The sequence below is a fragment of the Alexandromys fortis genome, unplaced genomic scaffold, assembly GCF_014885135.2.
Source record: "Alexandromys fortis isolate MF-2015 unplaced genomic scaffold, M_Fortis_MF-2015_v1.1 scaffold_31, whole genome shotgun sequence".
NCBI lineage: Eukaryota > Metazoa > Chordata > Mammalia > Rodentia > Cricetidae > Alexandromys > Alexandromys fortis.
In genome coordinates, this window is record NW_026067974.1 from 6,290,510 (window position 1) to 6,311,995 (window position 21,486).

The 21,486-nt window shown below is 46.3% G+C and overlaps 2 protein-coding genes and 1 long non-coding RNA gene across 3 annotated transcripts in view; 1 reads left to right on the top strand and 2 right to left on the bottom strand.

The window, feature by feature from the left end:
* The first annotated feature begins 3,440 nt into the window (after positions 1–3,440).
* Ankrd40 (ankyrin repeat domain 40) lies at positions 3,441–16,837 on the top strand. Its single transcript, XM_050156659.1, has 5 exons — positions 3,441–3,825; positions 9,338–9,486; positions 9,823–10,305; positions 13,313–13,494; positions 14,536–16,837. The coding sequence occupies exons 1-5, from the start codon at positions 3,692–3,694 to the stop codon at positions 14,680–14,682; spliced, it is 1,095 nt and encodes a 364-aa protein (XP_050012616.1). The 5' UTR covers positions 3,441–3,691; the 3' UTR covers positions 14,683–16,837.
* Positions 15,147–18,231, bottom strand: LOC126510215 (uncharacterized). Its single transcript, XR_007594339.1, has 2 exons — positions 18,018–18,231; positions 15,147–17,476 (listed from the first exon to the last, which is right to left on the bottom strand). It is a non-coding gene; the product is annotated as an uncharacterized lncRNA (long non-coding RNA).
* Positions 18,232–18,235: 4 nt separating this feature from the next.
* Positions 18,236–21,486, bottom strand: part of Abcc3 (ATP binding cassette subfamily C member 3) — a 51,818-nt gene continuing 48,567 nt past the window's right edge. The window contains exons 30-31 of the mRNA XM_050156658.1: positions 21,152–21,346; positions 18,236–18,956 (exon numbers count right to left, since the gene is read on the bottom strand). Coding sequence (XP_050012615.1) covers positions 18,848–18,956; positions 21,152–21,346 — 304 coding nt within the window. The 3' untranslated portion in view covers positions 18,236–18,847. The remainder of the gene's footprint in view (positions 18,957–21,151; positions 21,347–21,486) is intronic.

The following is a 21,486-nucleotide window of genomic DNA, read 5'->3' on the forward strand; positions in this document are numbered from 1 at the left end:
CCTGTCTAGCTATTGGCCATTCAACTCTTTATGAAACCAATCAGAAAGTGCCTTAGTTAGGTGAGGTAAAACGGGGACATTTTCACACAGCACTATCAAAAATACCAAAAATGAGACCCAACAGGTTTTTAATTTCTTTATTAGCAAGAGGGAGCGACCCTCTTTATTGTCAAAGGATAGGAGAGAACCCTCCCCGCGGAACTGACTAAAGAACATAACAAAGCTCCAACCAAGCAAAATGGGGAAAAGATACCCCAAGCTCAAGACTGATCCTCCTACCTCAGCCTCTTGGTGTGTTAGCATATCAGGCAGACACCTTCCCCAGCCAGAAATCTGAAAAGTTGGGTTGGAGAGATGGCTCAGTGGTTAAGAGCACCGCCTGCTCTTCCAAAGGTCCTGAGTTCAATTCCCAGCAACCAGATGGTGGCTCATAACCATCTGTAATGAGATCTGGTGCCCTCTTCTGGCCTGCAGGCAGAGCACTGAGAATACTGTATACATAATAAAGAAATCTGAAAAGTTTACAGTTAAGGAAAGCAAACAAGCAAAACAAGCAAACAAAAATAGTTTAGAAAACACGAAATTGGTAACATTGAAGAACACTGTTGAAAGTCTGGTAGGCGAGAAACTTTTTAAAACATTCTTTGAGTCTCATAAATGGGAGCTGGACTAGGATGGGTTGAAAAATTAGAGAGAAGCAAACTCCAAAAAGGCTAAAATAGAGCACTTGGGAAGCTGAGGCAGGAGAACCAGAAATTCAAGGTCATCCTTGGCTCTGTAGTTCAAAGCCAACCTGGGCAGACTGAGAAAAACTGCAGGCCTCCCCACCGACCCACTGGAATTTTCCAAGGTCACAGACAATCTAAGGTTAGACTCACACTTTTTGGTCCGTTCTTACCCGTTTTATTGCCTGTGAATCACTCAGCACTGATCCACCCACCCATCTGCTTTTCCTCCCACAGGATTCCAGTTATTCACACTCGAGCTCCTTAGAGATTTTCTCTCCTTTCCACCATTAGAATTTGGAGTGTTCTTCAGAGTTCTGTCTGGCTGTCTTCTCTTGGTACTCACCAACTCTCTTGGGGTTATCTCTTCTGTTCCTATAACTTCAGCTAACACTTTTTGCTGATGAGTGCCAAACCCCAACTTCCAGACCAGATCTCCTTTCTGCATTTAGCATCCATACCTACCCCCTAGACTGAGCCACTCCACTTACAGGAAAGTTAGAAAAAAGAAACAGAAACAGAACAAAACAAAACAAAACAGAGAAAGAGCTTCCTGGGCCGGAAGGATAGCTTCATGGCAGATGAAGCTACTCTGGCACTGTGAAGCCCTGGGTTTGATCCTCAGCACCAAAAGAGATAAATACAAACAAAAACAAATAGAGGTCCTTGGACAGTTCAAGATTAAAAAGTGCATTCTGGGCTCAGGAGATGGCTAAGTCAGGAAGGTGCCTGCCAAGAATGTGTGAGGACCTGGGTTTGGACGCTGTCATAGTTTGCTTTTTATGCTGTGATAAATACCAGGACCAAAAGCAACTTAGGGAAGAGGGTATTTTTCATCTTTCAGTTTTCACACTATCATAAAGGGAAACCAGGGCAGGAAGAAGCCAAGCAGGGCAGGAACCTAGAGAGAAGTCTGTGGAGCTGTTCTCCTGGCTCACACTCAGTTGCCTTTTTTCTTTCTTTCTCTCTTTCTTTCTTTCATTTGGTTGTTTTGCTTTATTTTATGTGTATGTGTGTTTTGCCAGCATGTATGTCTGAGCATACATATGTGCATGCTTAGACCTGCAGAAGCCAGAAGAGGGCATCTCATTCCCTGGAATTGGAGTTATAGATGGTTGTGAGTCACCATGTTGGTGCTGGGAATTAAATCCTGAGTCTCTTCAAGGGCAGTAAGTGCTCTTAACTGCTGAGTTATCTCTCCAGCCCCCCATCTTTTTTTAATTCTCCTGATATAATCCCTTTAAGGAAAGAAAATTTAAAAACTCTTATCTTTGAAACACATAAATTTTGGAGGGCAGTCACCACCTAATCCTTGTTGCTGCTGCTGCTGTTGATTCGTTTGCTTTTTTCCAGTTCTCAGGATGGAAGCCTTGTTTGGGTCACTACGTTACCCCTACACTATACCACCAGTTACTACTATCTTTTTAAATGACCCCCCCTTTTTTTAAAAAAAAAGACTACTCTTTCTTTCCATGTCACTCAGATTGTGTTAAAAGACAGAGTTCCAATGCCATTGCCATGAGCCTCAGATGGAGCACCACGCTGGATCTAAGAATTAAATTTTAAATTGGGGAAATAAACAAAATATACAAAAGTATAAGCTCAAGCAGAGTTCCAATTTGCCACTGGGGTCAATTTAAGTGTTTAGTCAGTTGATGTTCATCACTCCTGGTGTGCAGTGTGTACTCTGTGAATTACTGTATCATAATAAACAGACATTGCTTTTTCTTAAACAGTAACAAGACAAATGCATGCTGGGAACGCTTGGCAGCTCCAAGAACTGGAAGTAAAGACTATACCTAAATATATCCCTTCCCATTTCACCTCCTCTTTGTTCAGGCCCTCCTTTCTGCTTCCCCAGGGCACTTTCCTTAATCTTCTCAGTCCATCTGCAAAGTTCTAGCCAGCGCCACATCAGAGATCTCTCCAAGGCACCTGGGCTCAGCAAAACAATATTTCCTGCTTCTCCCACAGGGTAGTAGAACAGTGCCAACCGGGGCTCTTAGCCTCATTAGCTAGTTTAGGCAAGGAGTACTGCACACTGCTGATTATGAACACACCACAGCTCTACCCTCAGCGCCTAGGATCAGGACCTGGATGGCTAAGCGCCGCCCCCCCCCCCCGCCCCCGTCTTTCCTTACATGACTTACAGAATAATTATAATTTATAAGATATAATGAGTTGCAGTTTATAAGCTGTAAACAATGTTATTTTTCATAAGAGCCAAGTTAGAAGAATTTCTGTCTAAAAACGATAAGGGGTAAAACAGTAAGTACTGAAATAAATATTCTAGCTAAATGGTCCCAAGCACCGACAAAAATAAGAAAGAACAGTGTCATCTATCTTTGCAAATAATGGGCATATTATAGAAGGATCGTTTTCAGCCCATTTCCCGTCCTGCCGGGCAAAAATTGGCTCAGATAAAGAAAAAAAGAGCTACTAAACTTGGGGTGGGGGTGGAAACCCACCAATTATTTTTAATGCCGGCTAAGCAGCCTGCTTCAGAGGATATGGTTTTTCTGGCTCTCAAATATGTCGGGTCCCTCCGCCCCGCAACTATTCCTGTGTCTGTCCTCCTCGCTGGAAGCTGGGAGGTCTAAAAATAGAGGATGAATCACAGCAGATAATCCAGTGCAGCGGTTACATAAACAGCCGGCTGGGGCGGCGGGGCCGCTGGTCGGAACGAAAAGTACCTGGGTTAGTGTTATCACACTAAATAGGGTCCCCCGGAGCCGGCCTTCGGGAGGCGCGGCGGGGGAGGAGGCCTGGGCCTGCGGGCCGCCAACAGCCGGGGATCTGCGGAAGGGCGGGAGGGAGCACAGGGCCCAGGCCGGGCGCGGGAGGAGAGGCGAGTGGGGCGGCCGAACCCGACGCTCCCTCCCCATGGCCGGGAGCGGGCCGCGGAGGCGGCGGCGGCGCTGACGGGCTCGGGGCGGGGCGGCCGGGGGCCCGGGGCCCTGGGGAAGATGAACGCCCTCCTAGAGCAGAAGGAGCAGCAGGAGAGGCTGCGGGAGGCAGCGGCCCTGGGGGACATTCGGGAGGTGCAGAAACTGGTGGAGAGCGGGGTGGATGTGAACTCCCAAAATGAGGTCAACGGCTGGTAAGTGGCGAGCGGGGGAGGCCTGAGGGTTCAGGGCTGCTAGCTTGGGGCGTGGAGCAGCCAGCCTTGACCCAGCACGCTGGCTAAGGTGAAGGCTGGCACCTCAGGCCTCGGAGGTTGTGCCCTTTCGAGACTAGCCCTGGCCTCGTTGCCTCGAGCAGTCCGAAGCGCATCCTTCCCAAATCATACCCTACCGTGGTCCACCGCGGCCAGCGCCCTCTAGGACACTAGAGCCCACGCCATCATCCCCCGCGCCCCCTGGCTATGCTTGGCCCGAAAAGTGATACTAGAGGCTTTGATTCTCAGCGACTCTGCTCTGGATTTCATCAGGCTTGAATTATTTTGCCAGGGGCGCTTCTGAAGAACACTTCGTGCAGAGATGAAAGCATAAGCGACCGCGCAAATGCCAGTCGTAGAACCAGCACTATTTCTCTAGCCAAGACCAGGAGAAAAGAAACAACAATTACAAAAACCCCACCACTTGCATCATAATTTGCCTCTGTGGTTTCAATGCAGCAGTGATTTGCTATTGCCTACAGCTGGCTATTGGGAGGAGGCTCATTTGTTTGCCCCGTAGAGGGTTTTGTTTTCCTAGTACAATTTCCAACAGAGAATTTCACCCAAGGCTTTAGATGTCTGCTTGCACATTGCCTGCCCCCTTCCCAACTAAATAAGGAGTCTCATTTTAAGATGTGATCGAGCCTTTAGTTTGAAGTTACTGAATGTGGTATTCTGCCCGTTTTTGCACTTCTACTTAATTCAGGTAATGTTTAACTAGCCGATTTGCTAGTTTAAAGTTAAAGTAAGTTTGAATCTACCTCCCCCCAGCTTTGTAAATAGAGTTGTACATCTTGGAAGTCGTACACCCATACACTGGAGATCATTTGAATTCCAGAGAATGTTTTGCCCTGGTCGCACAATCGTTAATATGGTATCAGAGTCAAAATTGAGGTTTCCTTGCTTCCTAAGACATCTACCTGCCTCCCTTTCCCTAAAGAAACTATCCCAGATAGCTGTCCACAGCTAGGAGACAGTGAACAAACACTTTTCTTGTCTTGTCTCAAGTGTTTGCAACCAAAAAAACTTGGAGTTGTGTTTGTCTTGTCGGGCCTTCCAAAAGCTGTGAATTGCTGTTTTGGCACTGGGAGGCAGTGTTTTACAGAGCAGTGAGCCTGGCCTTGTTGCAGGCTGTACCTGCTTAGCTGTGTGCTCTTGGCTGAGTCACTTCATTTTCCAGGGATTTCAGAAGGATTGTTAGCCTTTACTGAGATGAAGGATAATAAATGGCTGCCGTGCACTGAACGTCCTCTGTGGCCCAGATGTGGTTCTGAACACTTGACATCTCATTATGACTATCCGGGGACATATGTCATTATTATTTTCTCCACCTTAAAGATCAAGAAACTGTGTCCCCAAGAAAATTAAGTAAACCACCCAATTTTCAAAATATCCCTAAATTACTAAATCTGGGATTTAATTAGTCTACGTTACTGTTCGCCTTTAAATAACTGGTAGAGCTGAAAGTGAATCCCGCGTCTGTCGCCCTCAGCACAGTGCCTGCCCTTGCTAGACATACAGTGAATGTCAGGTGAGGCTGAAGTCCTGGGAAGAGGCTTCCTATAGATTTAATTCTACTCCACTCCCATCAATTCAATCCAAGAGTGAAATCCTAGATTCCCTTCATCCCGCCTTACGCTCTTGGCCTACCGCTTTGAGTCCTTCTAGTCTCAGCCTCTTATATGACCAGACCAGAATGTAGGCGCTGTCCTCGGTCCCTGTCTTTCCTTCACACACCACATACAGTCAGCCAGTTCTGCTGCTTCTATGTTCACATAGGATCTAACTACCTCTCAAAACCACTATCTGACTGCCACACTGTCATACAAAGCCACCGCCATTCACCTTGCTAATAGTTGCATGGTGTCCTTGCTTATATCATGACCTTAACTTGTGGTTTGAGGGACCCTGACTTAGAGCAGTTGGATCACTTTGCTCAGAGTCCTCTAGTGGATCCCATGTTCCTCTGAATATCGATTTCCACTCCCTTACCTGCCCTTTGGCCCCATCTCTTGAGACTTGCTTCCTTGTTCACTCCCTTTCCATTCCTTTGGCCTCCCTGGTTTTCCTGGAACAATACACCCCAAGTCTAGACTTTTGCTTTTGCCTTCTTTCTTGCCTAGAAAGCTTTTCTTCCATATACCCATGGTTTGCTCTCTTTCATTCAGCTCTTAGGTTAAATGTTAGCTTCATGGTAAAGCTTTTCCTTGGCTATCAGTTAAAATTGTGCAACTCTAGCTGGGCAGTGGTGGTGCGTGCCTTTAATCCCAGCACTTGGGAGGCAGAGGCAGGCGGATCTCTGTGAGTTTGAGGCCATCCTGGTTTACAGACAGGGCTACACAGAGAGAAACCCTGTCTTAAAACACCAATAAGTAAATTATGCAACTCCCCTCCCAAACCCTGCCATTTCCTAATCTGTTACTCTGCTTTATTGCCCCATAACGCTATCCATCCACCTAACACGCTTTCTAGTTTGCTTATTTATTTGCGAATTGTCCTAGCTTTGTTGACTGTAAAATGAGTGAAGAATGATCACAATATTAGGTTTTTCTTTTCTTTTTAAAAATTCTTAAAGATTAATTTATGCACTTTATGTATATGAGTGCTCTACTTGCATGTATGCCTGCATGACAGAAGAGGGCATCAGATTCCATATTAGATGGTTGTGAGCCACCTTGTGGTTTGCTGGGAATTGAACTCAAGACCTGTAGAAGGACATCTTAACTGCTGAGCCATCTTTCTATCCCCTACTCTTCTCTTTCTTTCTTGACTTGGTCTTGCTGTGTTGCCTGGACTGGCCTTAACTCTTGTCCTCAAAGTTACCTTCTTCCTACTCTAGTCTACTGAGTAGCTGTGGCTACAGGCAAACCCCACTATACCCAGCTCCTCAGGGGATGTTTGGAAGATTAAATGAGTGGAGTCTTTAGAACGATGTCCAACATGTAAAGTATTAAGTTTGTGCTCGCTATTGTTATTTTCTTGTTATTAGGCAACATTTTGGAATATAAAGTCGCCCTGAAAAAAAAAAACCCAACTCTTTTCAATATTGAAACGTAGGCTGGTGACTGCTTTCAATTCCTGGTTGCTCAGTAACCACAGTTTCAGCAGTGATGAATGATGCCCAGTTGATGAATGATGCACAAAGCCTCTGGTCTAAAATACTTTCCAGCCCTAATGGGATATTCGGACTGCAAATATAAAGTTTAAAGAGTTGAAGTTCAAAAATAGAGTTTCCACATCAATTGTAATTCAAGTGTCATGTGTCCCCTTTGGCTTTAGAAATGAGTATTATGGTTTATGAAGAAGTTGAAAATACTGCCTGACTGCAGTGGTTGTGAGTTATAGCTGCCCATAGCCACTCAGCTCTAGACTGAAACAGTGGTCATGAGGGTCCAGGGTGGCTGGGGCATGCTGTGTCCACTTAACCCCATTTCCGTGGTAGTACTCTTAGCTGGTGGTTTGTCCGGAATGTCTCTGACCCACTCACAGTCTTACTCTCTCACTCCTCACGGCTGACTAAGTACTTCTTTCCAAAAGGGAGCATGTTTTTTGCTCAGCTTGATCCGTTTATTTTTGAGTACTCACAGTATTGTAATTATTCATTTTTCAAGCCTGTGCCACAGACATTTTCACACAAACACACTCGGAGCTGTGCTTTGCCCAGAATCAAGGAAATTTTGGATCCCCCTATGCTAAGCAGTGTTTATTATCCTAGGTTCACTAATAAGTGATAAGAAATAAGCACTTGGACTGGAGACGTAGCTCAATGGTCACGTGCTGGCCTAACATATGTGAAACATTGGTTCAGTCTCTGATATCATACACACATGCATCCACACACACACATGCATGCACACGCATCTGTATATGTCAGGTAGGTGCCGCCTTCTGTTCACCCTCTGCTGGGGGTGTAGCTCAGTGATCAATCACTTGCCTAGCATGTGTGAGGCCCTGGGTTACAGCACGACATAAGGATTTTAAAAGCTTCTTTGCTGTTTTCCCCACGTGGGCAGTCATTTTTGTTACAGAGTACAAGAAAGGCGGGTGGATGGTGAATGAGTGACTCCACCCAGTCATTCGGGCTATGTTCTCTACGTTATTAATGTAAAGATACACAGGAGAAATCAACTTTTCCTTGAAATGAAATAAACTCTACGATGGTTGTACTTCTTCGGTTAGTGGCCTCTTTGTTGAGCTTCTTCTCTGTTCATTATCTTATCTGAGTTTGGCTGTAAACTCTGACAGTGATTATCTAGGTTAAATCAGAGAGTTGATAAATGGGGTCAATTAAAATGGGGGAAAGTGTTTTCCTTCCATAATATGCACTCCGCTTTGCACCTGAGGGTGCAGCTTCTGTTAAGATGGCGTATTTGAGGGATGCTAACTAAATTTCTCTACAGTATTAAACAGTCCTTTGGACTGTGCAGCACCTCTGTGTGTACAATAGTAAGTAGTTTTGCTTTAGTGAGGCTGTTAGCAGGGTCTATTCTTGAACCAATTTGGTTGTTGATATCTTTGTTTTCAGTGCCTCCAGAGTAAAAAAGTATGTGTGCAGTGTTTCATTTGAGCAGATGAGAATATGTTGGTAGCCGCTGGAGAGATTGAGAAAACCCAGCATTTTGAAAAGTGAAAATTTAGAAATGGTGTATGTGTGTAGGTGTGTGTAGGAAAGGGGAGTAAGCAGCTAAGGTTGATGCAGTAGTCCCTGCTGTAGTATGACTGACATGACAGAGAAACCGCAGGTAGGAGATAGCTATTAGCCTGACGATATTTTTACTCTTCAGCTGGCGCTTGATGCACATAAAGTTTCCTTAGTTTCTAAACTAAAGAGGTAACATAGAAATCTGTTTAAAGAGACCAGGATCTAATGGATCTTACTAATGGAGTAGCATCCTGAAATGTCACTGCAGTCAGCAGCCAGCAGTCTCTGGAACCTTGGAAATAGAAGCTCCTGTCATAGATTAATGTTTCTTGAGGTCTAAAAATTAGAACTTTATCTATTTATTTTGCAGTGCTAAGATTGAACCCAGGTAGGCCTTGTGTGTTCTAGGCAAGCACCATTGAGTTACAGCTCCAGCCTCAAGAATGAAACTTAAAAATAAAATTTAAGCATATTAAAATATTATTATTCTTGAAGATGGGGGTGGGTCTCACTATGTAGCTTTGTCTGTCCTGGAACTCACTATGTAGAGCAGACTGGCCTTGAATTCACAGAGATCTGATTGCCTCTGCTTTGCAAGTGCTGGAATTAAAGGCGTGTGCCACCGTTCCTGACTATATTAATATTTTGATCATCTGCTGTGTGAAATGAAAAGTTGAGATTGCTAGTTTGACTTCTGAGTTCTAGCTGAAGTCTAACAAGCTTATGTATATTTATTTACTAATGTTTGTAATTTGGAATCTTGAATCACCTTTTCTCTTTCTTCAGTCATTCTTTCTCCTTTTTTTGGGACAGGACCTGTTTACACTGGGCATGTAAGCGCAACCATGGCCAGGTGGTCTCTTACCTGCTAAAATCAGGGGCTGACAGAGACATTCTTACAACAAAAGGGGAAATGCCAGTGCAGTTAACATCAAGGAGAGAAATCAGAAAGATTATGGGAGGTAAGTCTGTTTGGGGTAATATTATTTGATTTTGTCAAACAAATACATTAAGATATGGTATTATTGGCCACATTGATGCTGATCAGATAACAGGTGTTACTTTTGTAAATTAGTTACTATGCCAAGGTTGTGATTCAACATTATTTGTAGGATTCCAATATTATAAGTTGTGGTTTTATAATCTGTAAAAGTGAAGACAGTAAAAATGTTCTTCTCTCTTCTGACCTCAAGAGGCAGTCAGTCCTAACCAAAGTATTTGTCACATCTCAAGTGACACTGGTTTCCACCATGCTCTTTTCTTGGTGAGTTCATGGTCTGTATCTTTTTGTTTTTAAGTGGAAGAAACTGATGACGATGACGAGCTCCCCCAGCTGAAGAAGGAGTCAGATCTGCCCTTTGTTCCCAACTATCTGGCCAACCCAGCCTTCCCTTTTATCTACACGTCCGCAGCAGAAGACTCCACACAGCTGCAGAATGGGGGCCCCTCCACACCTCCAGCATCACCCCCTGCAGACGGCTCACCGCCATTGCTGCCCCCCACAGAACCCCCTCTGCTAGGGGCCTTTCCTAGGGACCACACCTCTTTAGCACTGGTTCAGAATGGTGATATTTCTGCCCCCTCTGCTATACTCAGAACACCAGAAAGCACAAAACCTGGTCCTGTCTGTCAGCCACCAGTGAGTCAGAACCGCTCCCTGTTCTCCTCTGTCCCATCTAAGCCACCAGTGTCTCTGGAGCCTCAAAACGGGACATATGCAGGACCAGCGCCAGCATTTCAGCCGTTCTTCTTCACTGGAGCATTTCCATTTAATATGCAAGGTAATGCCTTCCCAGCAGACAGCCTCTGCCTCGGGAGTGAGGTCTGTTTAACTGGGGTGTACGCAGAATCAGGGGAAGGTTCCAGGACCTTTTCCAAGGAACTCCCTTCTCTCAGGATTGATACACTGTAAACTTTTTACTTGAAAATATGGAAATGTTGTTCCTTTTCTATCATTCCTAGGAACAAAAATTTTTTTCTTGCTGGGTATGGTGGTGCACACCTTTAATCCCAGCACTCGGGAAGCAGATGCAGGCGGATCTTTTGTGAGCTCAAGGCCAGCCTAGTCAACAGAATGAGTTTCAGAGCAACCAGGGCTACAGAGAGAAACCCCGTCTCAAAAGACCCCCCCCAAAAAATTTTTTTATGAATATGAGTGTTTTGCCTTCATGTAAGTGTGCCATGTATGGATGGTGCCCACAGAGACCAAAGAGGTGCCAGATCTCCTGGAACTAGAATTTCAGGCCTCATGAGCCATGTGGCATATGGGTACTGGGAACTAAACTCTGGTCCTCTGCAAAAACAGCAAGTGTTCTTAAAAGCTCATCCATCTCTCCAGCCCTTTTCCCCTAATATTCTTGATAATTCTTGATGATTCTCTATAATATTGAAGGGTTCGGAGAGTTATTTGGTGAAATAGGCTATCATTCCTTCTCTGTTTTTTACTTGCTATTCTTCTATAATGAAGGACTTGGGGGGCAGGGCCGGAGAGATGGCTCAGTGGTTAAGAGCACTGGCTGCTCTTCCAGAGGACCTGGGTTCAATTCACAGCACCCACATGGCAACTCACAACTTTATGTAATTTCAGTTAAGGGGATAAGATAAAATTTAAAAAAAGATCTCAGTAAAGAAGGACTTTTCTGGGGCTGGAGAGAGAGTGGTTAAGAGCATTGCCTGCTCTTCCAAAGGTCCTGAGTTCAATTCCCAGCAACCACATGGTGGCTCACAACCATCTGTAATGAGGTCTGGTGCCCTCTTCTGGCCTGCAGGCATACACACAGACAGAAAATTGTATACATAATAAATAAATAAATATTAAAAGAAGAAGAAGAAGAAGAAGAAGAAGAAGAAGAAGAAGAAGAAGAAGAAGAAGAAGGAAGAAGAAGAAGAAGAAGAAGAAGAAGGACTTTTCCTTCTCAGTTATAGCCATACTGACTTTTTTCTGGTATGACTGCTTTGCTTGCATGAATGTTTGTATACCATGTATGTGTCTGGTGTCCTCAGAGGCTAGAAGAGGTTATTGGATATCCTGGAATGAGTTACAGACAGTTGTGAACCACCCTGTGGATTCTGGGAATTGAACCCGGGTCCTCTGGAAGAGCAGCCAGTGCTCTTAACTGTTGAGCCATCTCTCCAGCCTGGACTCATAATTCATATTATATTCAGTGTGTTGTAATAATTTGATACAGTCATTCTTTTGATATTCAGATTATTCCTAATTTAGCCAGTGGGAACCCCTTCAAGCTAGTTCTTAATGTTCTATGAACACATCCCCATTATTCTTGGAACACATCCTTATTTCTAGTGCAACAAGATGTTCCTGATTTATAGTGTCATTTTCCCCACTCCAACACTGCAGTTCACCGTTCTCCTAGGAGCCCTGGTTCTTTTGGGTAGAGAGTAGGATTAAGAAGCTAGGATGTGGACATTAAGTGTCCTTCTTGCTATAGGTGTAACAGTTCTAGGCTTAATTAGAGAGAAGGGAAAAGAAGGGATGATATAAAGAGAGGATGGGAGAAGAGAAGGAAGCAAATAAACATACATGTGTTTGTATGTATATACATATTCACATGTATATGCATACTCATGTATATTTCTCTTTCTGTGTATGTATTTGTTTGGTTTTGTTTGTTTGTTTTTGGCAGAGTCTCACTATATAGTCCTGCTAGGCCCAAAACGCATGTAGAACAAGCTAGTGTTGAATTCATAGAGATCCACCTGCCTGTGCTTCCCAAATGCTAGGGTTAAAGGAGCACACCATGCCTGACTGTTTTAAGAACATTGGAAACCACAAGTTCATTCAGACAGTTCTAGTTTCAGTAAAATCCATGCCGTCTGGTGTACACTTACCTTTCCTTTTCACCTGTTTTCACCTGACTTCCTAGTTTTGAAGACCTGGTACCATAGCTGCTAATGTCGGACCTATGATGCTGTGCCGTGTCTGTACTTTAAGAGCAGGACAGAACTGACAAATGCATGTGAATACTTGGCTTCAGGCATCTTGACGCCAGTTCTGGAATGTAAAGGCGGATAGATTGTTTCTAACTCTGGCTCATGCCTGTCATGTTACCTACTCCCAAGCAAGGATCCTCACTTAGCAAGGTGTAGTGTTTCAACTCCTGCTTAGATTTAACTTTTTTTTTTTGTTCCTTTGCCGTTTTTGTTTTGACTTGGCAATAGATTTTTTTGTTTGTTTTGTTTTTATTTTTGTTAATAGGTTTGGTATGTAGCCTAAGCTGGACTCAAACTCACAGAGAGATCTGCTTGTCTCTGTTTCCTGAGTTGCTAGGATGAATTGTTTTTGGTGTTATGAGAAGTCCAGGCTGTCCTTCTCACTCCACTTCATATTGCTGGGATTATAAATGTGTGATGGAATCCATTCCTGCCTCCTTTTCTGTCTTTATTTCAAGGAATGTTATGTGTCCTAAGTAACTTTAGATACATAATTGTTGAATCCTGTCAGAAGATCTCTCGGGGACCACATCTTGTCCTGCCATCTTTCTGACCGTCTTCTCCTTTCCCTACGCATGTGCAATTGGTACTCAAACCCTTCTGGAGTCTTTACCTCCTTATGTCCGATGACAGAGATTAGTGACCCTTACAGAGCTAGGATAGCTGTTACTCCTGCCCCCTTTTGCTTGGTGAACCACAGTGGAGAAGACAATGTAGGAAACTGCTCCAACAGAGCCAGCAGTGGGTGTAAACAAACCTTCCTGACTGGCCTAGGTTTCTTAGTGGGTGGCACAGACCTTCACTTCCACACACTGAGCTACACTTCTCTTTCTCTAGAGCTGGTACTCAAGGTGAGGATTCAGAACCCATCTCTTCGGGAAAATGATTTCATTGAAATTGAACTGGATCGACAGGAGCTCACCTACCAAGAACTGCTCAGAGTGAGCTGCTGTGAGCTGGGTGTTAATCCAGACCAAGTGGAAAAGATCAGGAAGTTACCCAATACTCTGCTGAGAAAGGTAAGAAGTCTGCCCAGCACAACTGAGTGGCTGCTGTCTGCATTTGGAGCACGGCTAACTTCTTCCTTGGTTATTGAGTCATAGCTGAAGGGAAGGCCAGTAAGTAGCAAACGGCTAAGGGAGCTAAGGTCATAGTTCAGTTGTATTTATTGTTTGTCCTAGGCCAGCAGTGGATTTATGGCAGTCCTCCTGTCTCAGCCTCTTGAGTGCTGGGAATAAAGGTGTGAACTACTATATTCTAATATACTGTCTAATACACTGGCTTTTTTTTTTTTTTTTCCCCGAGATAGGGTTTCTTTGTAGAGTTGGAGCCTGTCCTGGAACTAGCTCTATAGACCAGGCTGGCCTTGAATGAACTCACAAAGATCCACCTGCCTCTGCCTCCTGAGTGCAAAGGTGTGCGCCACCACTGGCCACACTGGCATTTTTGAAGATTGGAAGATAAGCAGAATGTTATGTGGGTCTGTGGGGCTTGCCTTAGTACTCTATTAGGGTGTTCTGTGATGAGGTGAGGCCCACCTGGGCCTCTAGCCAGCTAAGGTCCTTCAGCATCAAACTGCTGGCTTCTTTGGTTCCTGAAGAAAACTGATAGCCAATTGCCTGTCCCTTCAGGACATTCACATCCTACATCAGAGACTGTTCGGGCCTTCTCCATCTTGTTCAGGATATACCTGGGGACTGATCATTGCTTAGCTGCCCCAGGGATTTGATTTTCCTTCTAGATAGAAGATAGACCAAGATACTACAGTACAACCCAGCAAACATAGACACAAACTGCTTCTGTTAATCTGTTGCCCTTGGCTGGCAAGATGGCTTAGTGGTTAAAGGCATTTGCTGCTAAGCCCAATGACCTCAGTTCTATCCCAGAGCCCCACATTGTGGAATGAGAGAACCCATTCCCACAGGTTGTCCTCTGACCTCCACTTGTGTATCATGCATGACACAAATGTGTGTGCATACAAAATAAGCAAATAAACAAACATAATAAAAAAGTAACTAAATGGAAAGGAAAATTCAACTCATCACCCTGTTTTATTTTAGGACAAAGATGTGGCCCGACTCCAGGATTTCCAGGAGCTGGAGCTGGTTCTGATGATAAGTGAGAATAATTTTCTGTTCAGAAATGCTGCGTCCACACTGACTGAGAGACCTTGCTACAACCGGAGAGCTTCAAAACTGACATACTAACGTAGTAGGGCCTTTATCACTGAGTATTGTGACAGTATGTGTCACCTCTGGGCCAAAGGACAAGCCATTGATCCCAAAGCCTCAGATGCCCTCCAGGGCCCCTGGTGTCACTGCGTAGTGTACACTAACATCAGCCTCAGCAGGAGGGAACCCCGACCCCCAGCAGCGGTGCCACTCTTCCAAGCCTCTTGGTGCACAATAAACTTATTGCTGAATCTCTGAACAGCTGAGAAGTGGTCTTGAGAGGCAGAAGCCAGAGGTACGATAGCCAGTGTTTTATGTGCAGAGTCTAGAGTTGTCGACGCAGAACCTGAGAGCGGACCTATTTCCAGCCACTCCTGTTGACAGTGCACCTGAAGGGCCGGGAGCACTTCTCTTGGTGTTGCATGCTCGTGATTGATGCTCCTAAAATTGTGAACCGACTAGGGAGGAAGACTGGGGAAAGCAAGCACATGGCTGTGAGGGTTCACATAGCGTATTTATAAATGTTACTCAGGTTTAAAGTATTTAAAAATATAGTTACCTAATTGTAAATAGGCTGTTAACCAAAAGAGCTTCCCCTCTCTCTCCCCCACTTTTGTTTTGTGACCACTCATGACTGCCACCTTCTCAGGACAGTCATCTTTGCGTCTCCTCCCGTCCACAGTCACTAGAGGGCTCTCTAATGCTTTCTAAAGGAACCACTACATTTTTACTCTGAAGCAGTTCCTGTCATCCTTGTTGAATTGCACCGTTCAAGAAGAGCACAAATACTGCTGGTCCACGCCCACCACTCTCACTTCCCACCAGAAATGAAAAACAGTTTTTGAGCCTGAATTTGTTGCTGTTTTAACGGTCATTGTAGGAAACTGAACTAAAGGAGTTAGCATCTTTATTTTTGTATCAAAGATAAAGGTTATTTTGGAAATTATTAGGATTTTTACATAACTCTGAAATCTGTTGCTTTTGTAAACAAATTATTGGATCTTAGGAATCCCCCTATCACCACCCTCAGTCCACTGGACAAGTCAGTTGTGAGCACCCAATCAGACTCCGGAGCATGGCGTAAGGATCTTTCCCAAGAGTTCAGAGAGTCTTCCCCTTCTAGGCATCGTTAAAGTTGGAAAGCCTCTGTTTTGCTGAAACAGCTTAACTTGAGAAATAGGACCTGGCCCATGCAGACAAACAGGAGAGCAGGGGCTGGAGTAGCTGTTGATGAGGATCCCTGCTGTCTTAAGCTTTCTCCCCATAGTGCCTATAGTTTCCAAAGAAACTTAACTTCCTGACTATTAACTTAATTGTATTAGAACACTGCAGTTGAATGAGAACATGCAGATGTCGTGGAAGAGGATGTTGTGCTGAGGTCATGGCCTCCCGCTGCCACCTGAACGCTGGAATGAAGTTGAGGTGTTCAAGGCCAGCTTCGTGGGATCACTCTGTGTAGTGGATTAATCATACCCACCCCTGGTACAGCTGGTGACTTCCTCTTGTAGAGTGTTTGCATAGCCGAGTGGCGGTTGCTCAATCCCCCCCTTCTCCCAAGTGCTTTAATGAGGAAACCTCCCCTGTGTTTCAACCCATCAGAATCTACTTTACTAGATGTACTAACCTTCCCCCCCCAATTTGTTTTGGAAAAACTTAGTTTACTGATACAATTAAGTGTGGTTCTATCTTGGAAGAAATAAATTCAGTATTAATTCATGTCTAAATTACTGGGGTTCAAACTCCATCAGCCACCCCAATTGAGAGCTTCTCGGAAGCAGTAGAGACCTGGCTGGGAGGTGGGCTACAGAAGAGTGAGTGCTCCAGAGCGCAGAAGCAGAGTGACCAAGGGTCTTGGTGTCCCAAATGGGGGACAGGTTCCACCTGGCTCTGCCCGATGCCCTGTCCTTTGCTGAAGTCCTCTGTGGTCATTGCCTCTGGCAGTGGGATGAAACTGCATGGTTGCTCTTAGGTGAGTTTGAAGTCTTAATCTATGCATTCAGAGAAATATTTTTATATGCTTTGTGTAATTTATAACAAGGGATTTCTTTCAAGCGTTGTTAACTGAATGCACTTCTCTACTGCATACTGAAAGCATGCGTTCACACTGTGTAAACATTCACAGGAGACTTTTCCTTGTGTGTTGTTGACTGTTCAGACATAACAGGTATTATTAAAATTAAATGTTAACTGACCACGTCCATTTTTTCTCATTTTGCCCTCGTAAACAGCCCTGTATTCCAATCACAGAGGGTTCAGATTGCTGTCAGGCCCCATGGGGCTGGCACTGGGAGGGAAAGGGAAGGACCAGCTCCCCAGCTGAGCCTCCTCCACCCCGCGGCCACTGCTATTCCAACAGCACTCAGGCCTCGTCAGTAGCAGCTGGAGACAGATTCTCTGTGGGTCTTCCCTCCCAGTTCACGGCAGTCACTCTGCTTCCCTGGAGCCGCTGAGCCGGTTAGATAGAGGTCATCCCCTATTAACCGCAGTTTTTGATTATCCTATTTACTTGACACAACTGAGCCTCCCCTTTGGGCTGTCAGCACCTGTCATGGCCTCCATGAGTTCAGAAGCAAACGGCCGAGGCAGGAAAGGAAACAGCCTCCCACCTTCAGATTCCTAGCTGAGAGGCATGCCAAATGACTCTCCTGTTGGTGCAGGCCAGCTAGTGCCTCACAGAGCAGACGTCATGCCAAATTGGCCTAATAAATCAGAGAGCATAGCAGAGACCTTTTCTTAGCACCGAGGAGAGGCAGAATAATTTGGGCGATTGTGCTTTCATCCTTGCGATAGAGCAAGGATGGACGTCGCCTTCCATATACTCGGAAACAACCTGCCAGAAAAAAATGGGATTAACCTTTAACAAATGGTCCTGCAGCATAGGCCAGCCCAGGGCATATAGAAAAAGCAGATCAAAGGCACCATCTCCTCAGCCTCCTCAGCGACTGGCAAGCACTTAGGGTGAGGAAAGAAAAACAGCCACCACCTGCAGCCAGTCACTTTTCACCAAGAGTAAGGGTACAGATGAGGGTGAGAAAGCCGAGGAGGTGGCGGAACATCCATTTCACATGGAGCCCTGGTTCCAGGTGAGCTCTGCAGAGAATAAATCTTTGTTGATTCATGCAAAATGGCTCCAAGGGGCCAGGGAGGCAAGGACCAGGGACACTCCTGAACTTCCTGTTCGCCCAGTTGACCTGTGGAGACGGAATGACCAGTGGTCTTCCTGGTAAACAGGCATCTAAAGGAGCCACTTTAACCCCTGGAGAACAGGCTTGGAAGACAGCAATGACAACGACATAGCCCCAGTAAGTTTCTCAACAGCTCTTCCGAGAAACTAAAGCCTCCGGTCAGATTTCAGGGCCTTTATTTCTTACCTTCCATATCATCTGCCCAGCGGAGTGGGAGGCACTGTAATTTCGCTGTGAATTTTGGCTATGAAGATGGTATTTGCAGCCAAAAATTCCAGGTCTGAAGGTTTCAGATCACTCAGCCACAGAGAAGTGTAGGAGGCCCTTCACTTCTGGTTCTTCACAAAGGTTCTAGCCCCCCCAGGCTTTAGAGACGCATAGAAGGAGGCAACACATGCTGTATCTGCTGTTGACCACAGTTTTATTTCACACGTATCTTATCTGAAGTGGATTCAGACAGCACCAATACGGAAACTCCATTCCTGGGGCAGACAGCCTGACCTAGCAGTCCCTGACCCAGGAGGAGGAGGGATTGTTTAAAAAAAAAATGGAAAATATGAAAATGTAGAGGCAGGAGTGAGGTCTCAAAACAAAACAAATCGAAACTGCAGTCCATATTGCCGGGTGCTGGTGGTGCATGCCTTTAATCCCAGCACTCAGGAGGCAGAGGCCGGTGGATCGAGTTCGAGGCCAGCCTGGTCTACAAGGGTTAGCTCCAGGACAGGTGTCAAAGCTACAGAGAAACCCTGTCTTGAAAAATAAACAAACAAAACCCAAAACTGCAGTATGGGACTAATGGTAGACTAGGCCGGGAGACCCAGGCGCTGGTCTCAACCAGACTTTTAACTAGATTCCCACTCACTTCCTCATTCCGGTGATAAATATGGCTAGTCTGGGAGGCAACTTGCAGAATAATAATAATAAAATAATAAATGTCACAAATGTCCCCACTTATTGCCATCAAGTCCATTCTGCAGTTGACAATTCAGACAAGGAAGAAACCCTTGGAATGTATTCTAGGCGAGTCCGGCATCTTTGGCCATCCCATAGAAGATGCCTCCAGCTGCGATGAGGTTGGTTGGAGAATCAAATTCAGCTACTACCCCTTTGTCCAAGACCAGGACCCTAGCCAAAAGAGAATAAGTAGTTAGGTCTCCAACAGTGTAGACCCAGCCCTGGAGGCCAGCCCTGCCCTTTGGGTACAGCTCAGGCTCCGCAGTGACATGTCAGCCCACCCACTCAGCCAGCCCACTTAGCGCAACTGATAGGCCACACGTGCACACTCGCGAGGCTGGTTATTTTCGCTATTTTGTTAGCTGTCCTAGTGCACGGCGCAGTGTCAGGAATCAAACACAAAGTCCTATTCATCTCTGCTAGTCTGGGCTTGGAAAGCCTTCCCTAATGAGCCCTTCCTCTTGCTGGGGTCGCAGGGCTGTTCAGATGGCTGTGTGCAGGGAGTCACGGGCCTGCAGTAGGCCCGGTGGACATCCATCTGTTTTATGCCAGCTCACAAAGGCACACGGCAGGAAACCAGGCTGCAGTGAGGCCAACACTGCAATCTGGGACTTGGGCTGCTGCTGCTGTTGTTGCTGCTGCTGCATGGATCCACTGCCCCACCCCAGGCAAGCCCGAGCCTGGCGTTAGAGCCTCTCCTATCAGCCACACACAGCAGGCACCTGGCAGAAGACCCATAGGCAGCTGTACCAGGGTAAGGTGGGAGGGTCAGGGGCCCCCAAGCCTGGAGAGAGACTCCTTTGTGAGAGGGGCAGGTTGCTTTCTGATCTCCACCTGCTGGGCTCCTACATTTGTGTTCTGGGAAGGAGTGCATGTTACTACCTGGCCCCTGTCCAAACCTGGGCCGGGAGGCTGTTTTCCAAACTCAGCCTCCAATGGCGTCTCCTGGCCCTTAACATGAAGACCAACTGAATCTGCACGGTCTTCAAGAACAGCTTTGGGGGCTGGTTCTTCTCTCCGGCTCCACTCTCTAGCCTCGGTACTCCCTGCCTTGGAGCTCTGCTGCCTCTATTTCTGAGGCCTTCACCCCATCCCTTCCTCTCTTCTCCTCTCTCACCCTTTCCCCATCCTTTGGGTCCACCTGGCACTGCCCTTCCTTAGAAGAGAAGGCCCTGCCACCCCGTGTAGACTGACTTCTCTGCTTGCACACAGGAATCCCTGCTTACTTCCTGTGGGCTCTAATTACAGGCTCTGTAACCTGACTCTCTGATTAATTTCTGCCTGCCCTTTCAGAATGAGTGAACTCCCACCCCCCACGGTGGCCCCGAACCTCCCACCCTAGGGCTGCTGGGGCATGGATCTGGGAAGATCCTCTCAGCCCCGCATCTCTCCTCAGAGGCAGAGCCCAGCTCTTGCAGCCTGCCTGCATTCTTTTCCCAGTGGGGTCCTAAATGGGAGTGGGGGCTAGGAATAGGGTAAGGATGGGACACACACAGGGTAGCATCAGGCGTCCCCTCCCCAGATCCTGCTGGCTGCATGGGGACACTTCCAAGAGAAAGCCTCGGATGACTCATCCCCCTACCCAAGGAAGCCATGAGATGCCGAGGGCAATGCTGTCTTTCTCACTCTAGGAAGAATGATTGCTAAGGGAACCACAATACATAGGCTTTATGGGGACTGGGGAGCAAGCTGACATTTCTCGGTGTTCCCTTAAGTTTAAACATAATTTCGCTGACTCCTTACAGCAGCAGTTCCGAAAGACATGGAACAGCCCAGAGAAGCTTCACGAGTGACCCACAGTCCCACAACAATCAGTCTCAGCACTCTGGCTCAGACACCATGCCTTTCTCACAAGTATCCGCTCTTCCGGGCACTGTTAGGGTCTAGTCACCAAGGATGGGACCCAGGAAGCTGTCATGTACCTCCCAAGCAACTTTCTCTCATTCCCTGTGACCTGTTGTGTGTCCCCCACAGGCGGTGGTGAGATGCGGATGAAGTGATAGTCATGTAAACACTCCACCAGCAAGCTTGGATGGGACCTGAGGAGCCATTCCCCTCCCCTTTCCCATTCACAGCAAGGAGCACGGAGGCAGTCCATGCCCTTTCCAATGTCTAGGGAGCCTGGTGTACAGTCCCACTTGTTGGTAATTCCGCAAGGACCCTGTGCCTTTGCAGATATCACTGAACCCAATTAACCCTGCTCTGTTCTGCCTCTTAAGCATAACTTGGGAACCCTATCCTGGACTCCCATGCCATAGCCAATTCCAAGAGTCTCATGTTTAGATACTTTCATTGGCCCTGCCTCTTCCAATCTCCCAGGTGATAGCCACAGATACCCTCACCACCCCTGGCTTTCCATGACCCACCTGTTGTAATCCATGATTGTGTTGAGCCGGTGGGCAATGGTCAATACAGTGCAGTCTTCAAACTGGGTACGGATGGTGCCCTGGATGAGGTCATCGGTCTCCAGGTCAATGGCAGCAGTGGCCTCGTCTAAAACCAGGACGCGGCTCTTGCGGAGCAGGGCTCGGGCCAGGCACACGAGCTGCCTCTGGCCAACACTGAGAAAGAAGGCAGGAGTTGCCAGAGAGGTATCCAGGCTACCTTCCCGGCCTTGTTTCCAACCTGTTTGCCTCTACTTCCTCTCAGCAGCCCAGGACTGTTTCTCTTTCCTGGTTCTGCCACAGCCCTCTAGGAGCAG